This window comes from Vulpes vulpes, chromosome 14 (genome assembly GCF_048418805.1).
Source record: "Vulpes vulpes isolate BD-2025 chromosome 14, VulVul3, whole genome shotgun sequence".
In the NCBI taxonomy this organism is placed as follows: Eukaryota; Metazoa; Chordata; class Mammalia; order Carnivora; family Canidae; genus Vulpes; species Vulpes vulpes.
The window spans coordinates 112,453,550-112,468,993 of NC_132793.1; the positions used below are offsets into that span (position 1 = coordinate 112,453,550).

The window sequence follows — 15,444 nt, forward strand, 5'->3', positions numbered from 1 at the left end:
TATTCTGTTTTGCATCCCACCTCCTCACACAGTGCTTGGCGTGGGGCATAAGGAGGGAGGCAGGGAAGGAGTGGGCGGGGAGAGAAGAGTACCAAAGAAGAAAATGCCAGTCAAGTGCCTGACTATGTTTTTTGTCTTGTGTCATTGCTCTTTTAAAGCATGAAAGCCTGTGGCATTCTTGAAGAATGGACTTACTTACCACTTTTCTTTTCATCATGCAGCATTCTAGAAACCTCAGCAATGATTTTAAAAACATGAATGTAAATATTGACAATATTGTTCTGCTGGACGCAGCAGGAAGAAAAAACCTGATGGATTTCAGCTCTTCGGGAGTAGACACCATAGACTATAATGTCTACTTGGCAGAGGTGTGACCCATGATCTTGATCTGTGGGGGGCAAATAACAGCAGATACCTCTTTCTTTCTTTCTTTTTTTTTCTTTCTGTCTGTCTGTCTTTCTTTCTTTCTATCATTGAAATGAAATTTATATAACATAAATTGGCTATTTTAAGTGAGTTAATTCAAGGGCATATGGCTGGCTCAGTTGGTAGAGCATACGACCCTTGATGTCAGGGTAGTGAGTTCAAGCCCATGTTGCATGGAGAGATGACTTAAAAATAAAATAAAATCTTTATAAATAAATAAAGGGAGCAATTCATCAGCTTGTAGTATAATCACAGTGTTGCACAACTACTGCTTCTATATGGTTTCAAAACATCATTATCACCCAAAATGAAAGCCTCCTTCCCACTCCATGGTTGTTCTTTTCCCCCAGCCCTGGCGACCACCAGTCTATGTTCTGCTTCTGTGAATGTACCTGTGCTGGATGTGTCATACGAATGGAATCATACAGCACGTGACCTTCTCTGTTTAATGGCCTTTCATGTCACCTAAAGTTTTTGAGATTCATCTCCATTATAGCGTGGATCAGAACCTGATTTCTTTTTATGGTTGGATAATGTGGTTGGAGAAACATAATATGGTCTTATATGTGTAAGTCAGAATGTAGCTGTTGTCATCTCTGTAAGAGTTTCCAGCCCTACTTTATGGTCACAGGACCAGTTTATTCTGTTGTCCATTAGATATTGTTAAGGTCTAAAAATCCCACAGCCATGACACTGTTTCCCTCCCCCTCTTTTGTAGATGGGTAAAACTCCCACCAAAGTGAATCTTTTATCGTTTGCAGATGATCTGGACACAAAAGCCAATAATCTGGTGAGTTTGAACGGTCTAGTTTTAAACGCTATAATCGTTATAGATGTCAAATGTCCATACTATTCCTAGTTTCCTTACAGCACAAGTGACCTTTGGTTAAAAACGCCTCTCTCTTGTGCATGTCAAGACTTCCCACCAGCCGCCACTGCCGTGTGGCCCAGACACCTATGAGCATGCGAATGGTTCCAGGGTGGTGTCAGGGTGCCCACAGCTGCTCCTGACCTCTCCTTTTGCTGCTGCCCGCACTGCTTTAGAATGAGCTCTGCTCTCACGCCTATCAACCCCTCTACCACCACATGCACACATGCACACACACACACATCATTTTTCTTGCAGTTTAGGGAATGGAAGGAGATTCTATTTGGTGATTTGCATCACCAATAACAAGTGGATAAGTGAAGGCAAAGACACCACCCAAGCCCCTGTAAGCTTCTGTTCTTCACTTCCCCTGCTGGCTGGTGACTAGATGACTCAAACCCGTCCCTTTCAAGAAGCAGCAGCACATGGGGGTGAGGAACCTGGGCTCTGGAGGAACACTGGGATTTAAACCCTGACTCAGCCACTTCCTAATGGTGGGCCCTTGGACAAGATATTTCACTCCTCTGTGCCTTACTTTCCTCCTCTGTAAAATGATCACAATAAAATTGTTACATGTTAACATATTAAACATTATTTAAGTTGAGCCTGGGTTTTTCTCATCTGTAAAGTGGGGACACAGCTGCTGTAAAGTGGGCTTTACAGTGGCTATATTATGGTGAGGTAAGAAAGAGAGCCCAACCTCCAGCACTCAGGAAAGGCTCATGGGTTTGGGTGGCTGCGGAAAGTTCATGGTTCTAGGATTCGAGGTAGGGTGTCTTGGTGATGCCCCTCCTAGTGGTCCCCACATGCACAGCATACAGGAGGGCTGCATGCTTGTCACCACCACCCTGCCCCGACCTCCTGCAGTTAAAGAGTGCTCCACAGTCTGGAAGGATGGTGTTGATTCTGTTTATTTTATTCTCCTTGCAGCCCCAAGGAAGTTTGAAACAGTCCCTCAAAAATAATGCGCAAAATCTTAAAACGATTCACCATGGCCAAGTCATGCCTTTGGAACAGTCAATGGTAACAACCCGCCACCTCTGGTGTTTCCTGAGACCTGAGCAAAGCCTGTCCCACTAGCCGGCTTTCATTTAGACTGAGTGAAACATCTGCATCTCATGTGTGGGTCAAATCCAGTTGGCCTCAGGAACTGAGCTGTGTTAAAAATAAACGATGGCAGCGGGGCGCCTGAGTAGCTCAGTCGGTTGAGTGTCTGACTCTTGATTTCAGCTCAGGCGTCAACCCCATCTCGTAGTATCGAGCCCCACATCAGGCTCCCTGCTCAGCGGGGAACCTGCTTCTTCTTCTCCCTCTGCCCCTCCCCCTGCTTGTGCTCCCTCTCTCTCTGAAATAAATAAATCTTTAAAAAAATTAAATAAATGATAGCACCTGGGCTTTGAAGAAGACACATTTTCAATGTCACCACTCCTTTTGTGCTTTATCTCCTTGCCTTTTTCACTCGCCTGTGTCCAGGTAGATTAACTCTGTGGTTGCCCCACGGACGGTGCTTGGGTTCCCCGGCCCCCAACAGGCACCCGGGAGCCAGGCACCTACCTGGAGGGCTGATGTCTGTGCTCCGGACTCACTCTTACTTATTCTCAAATTCTTTTTCTCCAAACCCTGCCAAGAAATATGGGAAGGCGAGGGTAAGTTCTTTTCTCCCTGCCTCATTAAGCTTTGTTCACTGATCTAATGGGCCATGTTTTCTTTCTCCTCTCTCGTAGCCTTTGATCTGACTTCCCCCGTTCTTTCTCCTCTCTCTGCTCCTGGCTTCTTTCCCGAATTCCAGAAGGGCAGTCTGTAGCAGAGAAAGAACACGGGCTCTGGAGTCAGGCGGAGCTGATTTCAGATCCTGCTTCTGCCTCCCCAAAGTCTTACCACTTTCCATTCTCTCCTCTGAAAATGGTGGGGACGGATCCCGCCCTACTGTCACCTGGTTCCTGGACATGACTCTGTAACTAGCAGGAATTCTTATTAGGCTTGTGTGGGAAACCCGTTACCCAGTCAGCGTGCTCAGGTTTGGAGAAACACAGTAGCCCACTTGACTCCAGCTTTGAAGCCTTCTAGAACTAATTTTTACCATCTCTCTCTCTCTCCCCCCACCCCTTCCCTCCTGATTCTCTAAACTTGTTAGAGTATTCACAAAGAAAACTGAATTTTCTGAATTTGTGTGTTGTGCTCGTCACAATCCTCTGTTCTGCTTGTTATGCCTACCACCGGGTTGTTAACATTTTAAGTTGGTTTTTCCCTGTTCCTTACACGGTTTCCTTCAGGTAGACACAGGATTCCTTGGCCTTTTCAGAGCTGGGGCAGCCTGTCTACAAATAGGCAAACTGCTCTGGACATGTGACCTACCATCTAAAACAGGGGGTAGCAAACTATGCCCCCCAAACTACAATCTGTGGGCCAAATCCAACCTGTTGCTTGTGTTATAAATAAGGTTTTACTGGAACACAGCCATGCCCCCTTATTTACAGATGATCCTTGGTTGCTTTCAGCTAAAAAGGCAAAGTTGAAAATAAAAGGGCAAAGTTGAGAGCTTTGGACAGGGTTTGGCCCACTAAGTCTGAAATATTTACTGTCTGGCCTCTGTTTCACCAATCCCTGGTCTAAACCACTCAGAATAAACTACTCTGGGCAGTTTGGGCAGACTTTTTCTGATATAGTGCCTGCCACTTGGAGCAAACCTGACTCAAAGTGGTTTCTTGGACACTTTGCATGAGATGTACCACCCTTCAAAGCTTTAGAATATATATCCTGATTTTCTTCTTCAGCTTCTCTAACACGAGAGGGATTGTTACTTCCATCTGTTGTTTTTTCTAGAATGAAAGCATCACAGAGTAAAATCAGATTTGGTGGCTGACTGGGAGAAGGGAGGGGAGACAGAGGCATGTGATCTTGCTGATTGATTCATGTAATAAGTTTGAAAATATGTATGTTTGTTCACCAGAGCACTATCAACCAAAGTATCAAGGAACTTCAACACAAAAGCAGCGGATTGAGGGTAAGGACTTATTTTCCTTTCTGCCGTGGTGGGGGAGGGGCACACACAGACTCTCAAGAGATGCTGGTTTTATAAGTACTTAGGTTTAAAAAACCAAAAGTCTTGGGATCCCTGGGTGGCGCAGCGGTTTGGCCCCTGCCTTTGGCCCAGGGCGCGATCCTGGAGACCTGGGATCGAATCCCACGTCGGGCTCCCGGTGCATGGAGCCTGCTTCTCCCTCTGCCTATGTCTCTGCCTCTCTCTCTCTCTCTCTGTGTGACTATCATAAATAATAAATAAAAATTTAAAAAAAAAGTCTTGGTTATCTGCCCTTGTTAAATGCCAAACTGCCAAACTGAGTTTTCCTACCAGTACTTCTCACCTTGGCCCTAATAGACACACAGGTGAAAGCTGTGTCTTAATGTGTAGAACACAAGCTCAGGAGGGACACTGGTCACTTTTACTGAGATAACGCTGCCTGCAAAACCCAGTGCCTTTGGACCACAAACTCATTCTCACTGTTGGATGGACTGCAGGCTTCTCCACCTATCTCCCCACCCAGAGACAGGGTGAAGGGAGCACAGGAAATCAGGGGGTGAGTGGAAACAGGCTGCCCTTTAAGTGACAGGTTAGAACCAGCATGCTGCCACTCCATCTACATTCTGTAGGCCAAAGCAAGTGACACAGCCAGGCCTATCATCACTGGTTGGGGATGTATGCAGGTCCCTTACTGTCCTCTGTAGCTTGACCTTCAGGTGACGGTATGCAGCTCTGCACTGCCCTTCACAAGGAGCCAGCGTGGGGGCAAGTTGGGTTGGAAATCAGCCCTTGTCCCACTGGCCAGGCTGTTGTCCCTGGGGTCTCCAGGCAGGACAGAAAAGGCACCTTTTCTCATTTGCACCAAACTGCCATGTGGAGATTCTTATCTGTGTGAAGAGACTAGGTACGAATCCCAGGTCTTGTGTCCCCAGCTTGGTTACATAGAGCAGGATCAGCTACCTCCTCTGTGAAGGGGGCCTAACCCTGCCTTCCTGTAGCCTGTGAGTACCGGAGCCCCCCCTTATCCCCAGGGGAGGGGGTTGGTTCATTCAGTGAATGCCTGAATCCACAGGTGGTACAGAGCCGTACTGTACTTACGGGTTTTTTCCCCATACATACGTAGCTCTGAGAAAGTTGAATTTATAAATTAGGCACAGTAAGAGGTTAACAACAATAATAATAAAATAGAACGATCATAGCAATATAATGTAATAAAAGTTATATGAACGTGGTCTCTCTCAAAATATCTTACTGTACTGAACTCACCCTTCTTCCTGTGATGATGTGAGATGATAAAATGAGTGATGGGAATGTCTTAGGCATGTGACGTGGCATTAGCCACTATTGACCTTCTGACCACACGTCAGAAGGAGGATCATCTGCCTCTGGACCCCAAGTAACAGAAACTGTGGATAAGGGGGAATTCCTGTCTCAGTGAGACGATTTGGATTCTTTGGCCCCGTGTCTGGCACAAAGCGAGGCTTGGTACGTACTTCTCTCATTCCTCTGCCCTCAGAGGGCTGGGCTGGTTCTGTGGTCTTCTTAACTAGCAAATTATGGTGGTGTGGAGCTGAGCTAACAGCAGTCGTATCCACATGCCAACTCATATCCACATGAAATCCCTTCATTGCTTGACCCCCTGGCAATTGCTGTGTTTTCCAGGTGAAAGTGGCCAATATCCTTTCCTCTCTGGATTCTGCTCAGGACTTCCTCCAAACTCGCATCTCCTCAGTTATTGTCAAAGTAAGTGGGTGTGAGCCCCTAACTACATGGCTGCAGAGAGTATGGGATGGTCCCCTCAATGGTGTTACTACTTTTTGATTTCTTTCCAGGAAAGTAGCAAGTATGGGAACATGATAATAGGATACTTTGAACACTACCTGCAATGGGTCAAGATCTCAGTAAGTAGTTTATCTTTTTGAACATAAGAGGGCCATGTGTTAAGATAGTCATGTGCTAGGATAACATCAGGAGGAAATAAAGTAACATTCCTAGCAATTTGGTAGGAGATAACCAAAGGACCTCAAATCTGGGGACCATGAGGAGGGGTGTCGTCGGACTCAGCATGTGTCGTCTAAGCTGGACCCTTTTCCCAGCCTGCCCACTGAGCTGGAGAACATGCTCCTCACTTTCTCCCCTAGTTCCTTTGCTCACGGTGTGGGGGTTCCTGCTACAATTGACTCTGTCTCCCCAGGGAACTGTAAGCTGCCTTTGCAGGGGTGGTTTGTTCATGCCCTGGGCCCTGCAGAATCTGTCATGTGGTTGGTGTGTAAGTCTACGAGGGGTGGCTTGAGCTACAGAAATTTGTTTTCTCACAATTCTGGAGGGGCTGGAAGTCTAAAATCAAGGTGTCAGCAGAATTGGTTTCTTCGGAGGCCTCTCTCCTTGGCTTCTGGAAGACCATCTTCCCCTTGTGTCTTCACATGATCATCCCTCTGTGCCTTTGTGTGCCCACATTTTCTCTTCTTTTATAGACACCAGTCATTGGATTAGGACTTACCCTAATGACTTCATTTTAACTGAACTGCCTCTTTAAGAACCCTACCTCCAAATAGAGTCACATTCCAAGAAACCGGGAAGGAGGACTTTAACATGTGAACTTTTGGGGGTCACAATTCAGTCCACAACAGTTGGGTCCCCCTGAATATATTATAAGAGAAAGTTGAGGAGTAGAGTGAAGTTTCCAGTGATTTCAAGGCAGCTCATTCCTCCCAGAAGCCAATTTATAGAGAAGTAAAGTGGCTTGGAAAGTGCTCCTTGCCATCTTGGGCTTTGGGTCAGCTTTCCTCTGAGGATTATTCCCCTGGGGCAGGGGTAGGGAGAGATGCTTGCAGCTGAGTTACTTGAGTAACTTGGGCTAAGTTATTAGGCTGCTTGCTGCTAGCCAAGACGGGCTTTGAGAAGTCTAGGGACTCAGGAAAACTTAGACTACTCCAAGCAGCCTTGAGTATTGCATTTGTATTCCTGGCCCTTGACGGTGTGAACCCAGACTACCGCCATCTCCTGCTTTGCTGCTCCACCCCATATTCCAGCCAAATCCAACTGCTTGAGTCTCTGAAATGTTCATATTTCTTGATGTGATACCCTCTATGTCATATCCTCCTCCCTGGTTCCCACCTCTGGCCCCCACCATCTGAGCCCTGAGCCTGGTTCTTCTTCAGGGCCCAGCTTTCTCATGTCTGTGCTGACACTTCCTCCTGCCTCCCAGATCTGAAGACCTCAGGGTCTTGTCAGTGCTGGGATGAAGGGCATACACACACAGGTGAGTTGTGGTGGAAGAAATGCATTATCATCATTGCCACCATGGCCACTAGAACCTGTGCCTCTCCTCCACCAGATCAAGGAACCATATTTTGGTCACATTCATACCCAGAATATGAAGCAAATACCCTGAAGTCAAAGTGAGTCTGGATAGGAATGGTTAAGTCATACAAGAGCCACACCATGTGAATATTAGGTGGCCGTTTATACAAAATGGATCAGAGCTCTGCCAAGGCACTAGGAGAGATTTTCACAGGGTATAAATAAGAGAGAAAAGCAAGATGCAGAAAAACATATGGAGTAGGACTCATGCTCTGTTTTTTTTTTTTGTTGTTGTTGTTGTTTTTTAAAACAAACAGTTAAAAAGCCTATACAGAGGGTGTACCAGCTTGTTTAAGCTTGGTAAAAATAAGGTTGTTCACATGCGTTGCCTTGTAAGGCATAGGTGGGAGAAAAGGGAAAAGTGATCCAACCAATAAAGGCAAAGAAATAAGACACACCTCTGCCCTAAAGAGCTAACATCTAGCTCATTTTATGTATTTTTTTTAATGAATGAATATAGTTATTTTAAGTCAATGGGATTGGAGCATCTGTTTGTCATTAAACTTGTTTAGTGAATTGTACATGGTCTTCTGCTTTCTAAAATGGGGTCAGCAGGTAGTGCTGTTTTTCTGTAAACACAATTTTATTAGCACACAGCCGCACATTCCTGCGTATTTATCACCTGTGGCTGCTTTCACCATACCATGGCAGAGTTCAGCACTTGAAACAGAAATGTTTCAGTCTGTCCTGCGGCGTCAAAAATATTTACTCTTTGATCTTTTAATAGAAAATGTTTGCCAAGCCCTGCTCTAAAATCTATAATTATTGATTAATTAGCTTTCCATTTTCTTCCCACATCCTTTGTCAGATCTCAGAGGGGTCAGGCAAGAAATTCAGACTGAGACCCAGTACCAAACACCTGGACTTCTTCATTCTCTCAGGAGCCTGGTAGGGTGGGTCTTACTGTTCCAGATAACAAGTGCAAAAACCAGAGACCCAGGCTCCAAGAGAATCCACATCTTGCTTTCAAGTACCTACTTGTATGCATCATCGAACTTATCCATAGAAATCAGCTCTCAGCTCTGTACCTGAGACAGTATAGAGAACAGGTCAAAGGTAAATGGCACATCTAATTCTTGTGGATTTTTATGGGTATGGTTCAGAGTTCTCTTGTGCTTCCCACTCATAGATTACTGAGCAAATTGCAGCCTGCAAACCCGTGGCCACTGCTTTAGACTCTGCTGTTGACGTCTTCCTGTGTAGCTACATTATCGACCCTATGGTAAGAATTTCATCTTTCAAAATAAGGAAACACAATAAACTCATCAATCATCATGTTTTGTTGGCAGAGTATAGGACACTCTGATATAAAAAGAGTTTTGCGCTTGGATCTGTTACTGTTGTAGAATCCAAAACCTAAAATCTAAAATTCAGATGACTGTGTTATGATACATAACAGACCAAGGAAAGCCAAAGACCTAGCTGCATATCTTTGTTCCTTTGTAGAATGATATTTATGGAGGCCAGGAGACCCTCATGAAGAAAAATCCTATTTGTCCTATTTGTCTCGATTAGTCAGAAAGGAGCAGTCACTGGTGTGCAGATTACCAATATTCAAAAGGATTTTGAGTGCAACTGTGTGATGTGTGTGTGTGTGTGTGTGTGTCCCCATAGGAATAGCAAACTTAATTTTTGATTTAAAAGGCCTTTGATATGTTACCAATGGGATGGTAAGTTCCAATTAATCAAGTTTATTCCTCAGCTCTATTCACCCCTCAATATATCCTGACTGTCTGCGAGCCAACCCTTTCACTTCCTCTGCTGAAAGCACCGCAGTGGCTTCCTCCTGTGGTTATCCACTGTAAAGATCAGTATCCTTAACTGAGTACACCAGGCGCTGTATGATTGGGCCCCCGCCCATTGAGGCCACATTTTGCAAAATTTGAACACCTTTCCTGCTGTTCTTCAGACACATATTTTCTTTCACTTCTTTAAATATATCTCATCCCCACCATGATGACCTTTGCACATGACCTTTCTACCTGGACTGGAGGTCTCTCTCTCTCTCTCTCTCTCTCTTTCTCTCTCTCTCTCTCTCTCTCTGTGTCTCTCATTCTTCCCCTCCACATCCACACCCCACCTGGCTAACTCTGATTCTAAATCTGCCAGTGAGTGAAAACAAAGGCCCTGGATTCAGATTCTACTACATTTCCTGAACTCTGTGACAGAAAAATTATTGGACTTTTCTGAGCTTTCTGAACTTGTCTAAGTGGGATTGTTTCATGGTTCATGTGATTATTAGAGATTATGGGTAAAACCCTTAACACCATGCTTAGTACATTAACAGTCAATACATGTTTGCTATTACTAGTGAGCTGCTTTCAGGTCTTAGCTCAAACAAGTCTTTTTTTTTCCAGGAAGCCTCTTCTGATCTTCCCACCTAGACTGGGCTCCCTTTTCTACACTCCCATAGAAGTCTGTACTTTTCCTTAAAGATGTTATTACTGCTTGAATTGTACATTTGTGTGGTTCTTTGGTTAAGACCTGTCCCCTGCAGGGGCACCTGGGTGGCTCAGTGGTTGAGCATCTGCCTTTGGCTCAGGGCATGATCCTGGGGTCCTAGGATTGAGTTCTGCATCGGGTTCCCCACAAGGAGCCTGCTTCTCTTTCTGCCTGTGTCTCTGCCTCTCTCTGTGTCTTTCATGAATAAATAAACAAAATATTAAAAAAAAAACACCTGTCCCCTGCAGCACACTCTAGACTCTCACCTCCCTGAGCAGAGGGCCGGTGTGTTGCTGTGCCCCTATCATCTGGCATATTGCCTGGCACAGGCAATGGAATGAACGAAGAATGATCAGACGGCTATTTGTTGAAGTACATCTGTATTGCTCCATCTGTCCATCTCCCTACCCTACATCCACATGTCCATCTGTGTGCAGGACGGACTTTCACACCCAAATGGAAACAATCCTGTGCTCATAGCCATGCAGATCCCAGGGCTTGGCTTCCTGGCCACCTCCCTTCTCCCCAGCCCCTAAACCCCTCTGTCTTCTGCTTGGACTCCTGCTGATGGCTTTGCTTGAACCCTCATTGGACAAGTGCTGGGCTAACTTGGTTGATTCTGAACTGATCTCCTGTCTTCACCACCTGCCCCAGCTACTCAAATACCCAACTATCAGACACCTTTCCACAAATAATTGGGGCCCAGTGGAGGGGAGGCCTAGAGTCTGCTCAGGAAGATTGTAGGCTGGAGCTTTATAGCCAGGTGGTTTAAACAGTGAAAAAGAGCTCTGGGCATTGATTTTGCCAGGAAAACAGACTCCAGACTGACTAACATATTTCTCTTATATCTTGATTGTTCCCAGAAGAATTGTGGCAGCTTCCAGTAAAAGGATATGCTTGTCATAAAGCTCTAAAGCCTCTCAAAATAAGTCTGAAAGCATAGAAATCTGCCAATAAAAGAACATGGGTGGGGGGGGAAGAGAACAAATTTACTGGAAATTCTGGGCCAAGAGGTGTCACTGCCATTGGGCAGGACACCATCGGGGGGGAAGCAGAACCTCAGTGGCTGAGCTGTGAGGGTTGGAGTGGGGCTATTGTGACATCTAAGCTGCCTTTGCCTCAAGGTGGGCTGGGGAGGCGGCCCTAGTGTTGCCAACAACTTCTTAAGGCAGCAGCCGCAGACTTGAGCTTCTGTAGGGATCCTGCAGGTTGTACATTTACAAAGTAAGCCAAGTGTAAGACACCGGCCATGTGTGGTGCCCAAAGGGTCATGCTGGTGGTTCCCAGCTGTGTCTTTTCTGATTGGTGGATAAGGTTAAACAGTGTTAGGTGTCACCCCTGCAAAAGCTAGTGGTGTGGCCTGGGGCAAACCAAGGACAGATGCCCCTGTTGACGGAAGAACCACCATTCAGCTACAGCTGGTGTAGCCTTGTGAGACTAGGGGCTCAGTGTTAGGAGACCAAACTTCAGACTTTTCAAGAAAGGATGGAAATCCAAGCTCCTATGTGAAATCTGACTATGAATGTTGGTAACCATTTTTTAAAAATACTTTAAGGAATGCCTGGGTGGCTCAGCAGCTGAGTGCCTGCCTTTGGCCCAGGGTGTGATCCTGGAGACCTGGGATCGAGTTCCACATTGGGCTCCCTGCATGGAGCCTGTTTCTCCCTCTGCCTGTGTCTCTGCCTCTCTCTCTCTCTTTCTGTCTCTCATGAATAAATAAATAAAAATCTTTTTAAAAAATAAGAATAAATAAAAATACTTTAACTTACTTTTTAGACAAAACGAAGTTGAATACAACCTACCCTAAAATGGGTTAAATTAAATACAGAATGTTTATTGAGAGCCTCATAATTCTGCCTTTTTCACACAATGCTGTTTTGGGATAAGGATGCTCCTGTCCCACTGTTCCAATGCACAGCAAGGCCAGAAAGGTCAATTAGCATATCAAACAAGTCCTAAAAGGGATTAAGCTCAGGCTACCTGGCAGCCACTGGGCTCTTCTCATTGGCATCAAAGGGACACCATCACCTGGTGGGATTCTTTTCTTTTCTTTTTTTGTTTTAAGAAGCATTATCTTTATTTCTAAATTTTATTTATACTCAATTAATTGACATATAATGTATCATTGGTTTCAGAAATAGACATCGGTGATTCATACATCTCATCTGACACCCAGTGCTCATTACATCATGTGTGCTCCTTTTTTTTTTTTTTTAAATGATAGTCACACAGAGAGAGAGAGAGGCAGAGACACAGGCAGAGGGAGAAGCAGGCTCCATGCACCGGGAGCCCGACGTGGGATTCGATCCCGGGTCTCCAGGATCGTGCCCTGGGCCAAAGGCAGGCGCCAAACCGCTGCGCCACCCAGGGATCCCTGTGCTCCTTTTTTTTTTAATAATAAATTTATTTTTTGTTGGTGTTCAATTTGCCAACATACAGAATAACACCCAGTGCTCATCCCGTCAAGTGCCCCCCTCAGTGCCCGTCACCCATTCACCCCACCCTCTGCCCTCCTCCCCTTCCACCACCCCTAGTTCGTTTCCCAGAGTTAGGAGTCTTTATGTTCTGTCTCCCTTTCTGATATTTCCTACCCATTTCTTCTCCCTTCCTTTCTATTCCCTTTCACTATTATTTATATTCCCCAAATGAATGGGACCATATAATGTTTGTCCTTCTCCGATTGACTTACTTCACTCAGCATAATACCCTCCAGTTCCATCCACGTTGAAGCAAATGTTGGGTATTTGTCATTTCTAATGGCTGAGGAATATTCCATTGTATACATAAACCACATCTTCTTTATCCATTCATCTTTCGATGGACACCGAGGCTCCTTCCACAGCTTGGCTATTGTGGACATTGCTGCTAGAAACATCGGGGTGCAGGTGTCCCGTTGTTTCATTGCATCTGTATCTTTGGGGTAAATCCCCAGCAGTGCAATTGCTGGGTTGTAGGGCAGGTCTATTTTTAACTCTTTGAGGAACCTCCACACAGTTTTCCAGAGTGGCTGCACCAGTTCACATTCCCACCAACAGTGTAAGAGGGTTCCCTTTTCTCCGCATCCTCTCCAACATTTGTGGTTTCCTGCCTTGTTAATTTTCCCCATTCTCACTGGTGTGAGGTGGTACCTCATTGTGGGATTCTTCATGCAAACCCTGGCTTCCTTACCTGCTGCTACTTTTCCTCATTTGCAAAATAACTGTAATGATAGGACTGATTCAATGTTTTCAGAAAGATCTAATGACTTACAGTAATATGCAGTGCTTTACACAGTGGCTGACTCCTATTACGTCACAAATGGTCTTCACAAACAAAATTAGAGCTCATTTAAAAAATTGCAAAAAAAAAAAGGGGGGGGTGTATTTCTGCCTCAAGAAACTGCTGTTTCCCATTCCCTGTCTTCAGGCATGTAATCCTCCTGATTTTCTTTTCTCCCCTAGAATTTGTTTTGGTTTGGCATAGGAAAGGCGACCATATTTTTACTTCCAGCCATCATTTTCGCTGTGAAGCTGGCTAAGTACTACCGTCGAATGGACTCAGAGGATGTGTATGATGAGTAAGTAGACAACTTTCTGCAGAGTTTGGTGGGATGGGGGTCATTTTCTAAGTGGTACTGATCTCAGAGAGCTTGCAAAAAGATGAGCTCTGATGAGATTAAGCTTGGTCTTTTTTTTTTTTTTTTTTTTTTTAAGTAGGGGGTCATCTCTATTCAGGTGTTTTCTTTGTACCAACTTTCTTATGCTTGTGTTATGCTATATTTTCCCTCTTCCTTACTCTTCTCAGAATCCTTAACTGACCTTCTTATTTCTTGTTTGCAGTTCCTCTGTCTTGGGGACTTGGCACTTTACTTTATAACTGTTTTTACTAGTTTCTGTTTTGACTCTGTAGCCTATACTTCACTCTGTGCTGACCCTGTATGCTTCGTTTTTACTTCTCTCATCTCCCTCTCGACTGTGTCTCTCCTGAATTTACTCTGTTAGCATCAGTATTAGGATAAAAATGTGGGGGATGCAGCTGTTGAGCTGTAATAGTAATTTTAAAAAAATAATTGTATCTCCCTTTTTAGTATTCTATAGTGCTGAAACTGTATCGCCAAAAAGTAAGCCTTTTCTTTTTTAAACCATATTCATCAGATGGGACTGGGGAGGTCTTTATTATTATATGGTGGACTTATAAGACAAAATTAATAGCATCTTAAAATTACATAGCAACATTAGGTATGCCTAGATAAAAATCAGTGCTAATGTCTCTTAAAATGAGGGCTGACACATGCAAGATACTGAAGAAATACTTGTTGAGTTAATGAAATTTTATACATTAAGCTTATGTATCTATAAAATGGTTGTCTTAATACTTGGTTTTTCAAAGGGAGCAGAATGTTGATATAGCTTTTTTACCTTCTTTGTAGACTTAACAAACTGTCACATACTTTTCATGACCATTGTGTTGCCTTGTAACCCATGATGTAAATACTTCATCTTAGAGATAACATGGTGTTTTTGGTATATTTATTTTTGTTACAGTATGGAAAATGGTAATATTGGTTTTCATAGACATCATTCCACTCAAACTGTATGAACAAAGGTTTTAAACAGATCCAACGTGGCACGAGTTCTTGACCTTCAGCATCTCCAAATGTTGGAAAAGAAACCCTTCTCTTCTGGAGTTTACAGAGTTCAGTGATTTTATATGCAACATGCACTGATTCGCCAAAGAGTGAAAAGCGTGCTCACCAAAATTTTTTTAAATCTCTAGAACTTTTGCTCTAACCATCTGAACCTTCGATGAAAGTTTCAATATGTAATACCTTCATTAATTTCCAGTTTAGCTTTTGGAACAAGACATGAATTGTGTCACATTTCATTGCTTGGAAACTTAGACTTGTAGTTAGAGAAAGTTCAGCAAATCACAGATGTGAGTGTGAACAATAAAAGAATGATTTCAGAAATCTGACTCTAATCTTCTTATTGAAAAATATTCCTAGGGATGCCTGGGTGGCTCAGTGGTTGAGCATCTGCCTTTGGCTCAGGGCCTGATCCCAGAGTCTGGGGATCAAATCCCACATCCAGCTGCTCCCTGCAAGGAGCCTGCTTCTGTCTCTGCCTCTCTCTGTGTGTGTCTCTCACGAGTAAATAAAATCTTTAACAAAAAAAAGAAAAAGAAAAATATTCCTATTTTATTGGTTACGTCACTGTGTTATTTGCTTAGGGCTACTGTAACAAATTATGCAAAGGGAGTGGCTTCAAGAAGTGTCTTCCTCAACACTTCTGGAGGCCAAGGGTGTGAAATCCCCATGTCAGCACCGCTGCTTCCTCAGAGAAGG

At 44.3% G+C, this 15,444-nt stretch overlaps 1 protein-coding gene across 12 annotated transcripts in view; it reads left to right on the plus strand.

Moving 5' to 3' along the window:
- Positions 1-15,069, plus strand: part of PROM1 (prominin 1) — a 107,023-nt gene extending 91,954 nt beyond the window's left edge. For 3 of the 12 annotated variants that reach the window (XM_072737747.1, XM_072737746.1, XM_072737748.1), the window contains 10 exons: positions 222-368; positions 1,145-1,216; positions 2,225-2,317; positions 4,245-4,298; positions 5,979-6,059; positions 6,149-6,217; positions 8,809-8,901; positions 13,562-13,677; positions 14,188-14,220; positions 14,645-15,069. In XM_072737747.1, coding sequence (XP_072593848.1) covers positions 222-368; positions 1,145-1,216; positions 2,225-2,317; positions 4,245-4,298; positions 5,979-6,059; positions 6,149-6,217; positions 8,809-8,901; positions 13,562-13,677; positions 14,188-14,197 — 735 coding nt within the window. In that variant the 3' untranslated portion in view covers positions 14,198-14,220; positions 14,645-15,069. Of the gene's footprint in view, positions 1-221; positions 369-1,144; positions 1,217-2,224; positions 2,318-2,922; positions 2,941-4,244; positions 4,299-5,978; positions 6,060-6,148; positions 6,218-8,808; positions 8,902-13,561; positions 13,678-13,939; positions 14,221-14,644 lie in introns of those variants that run through there. The other 9 variants (XM_072737741.1, XM_025998563.2, XM_072737743.1 and 6 more) reach the window with 5 other exon arrangements.
- Positions 15,070-15,444: the final 375 nt, after the last annotated feature.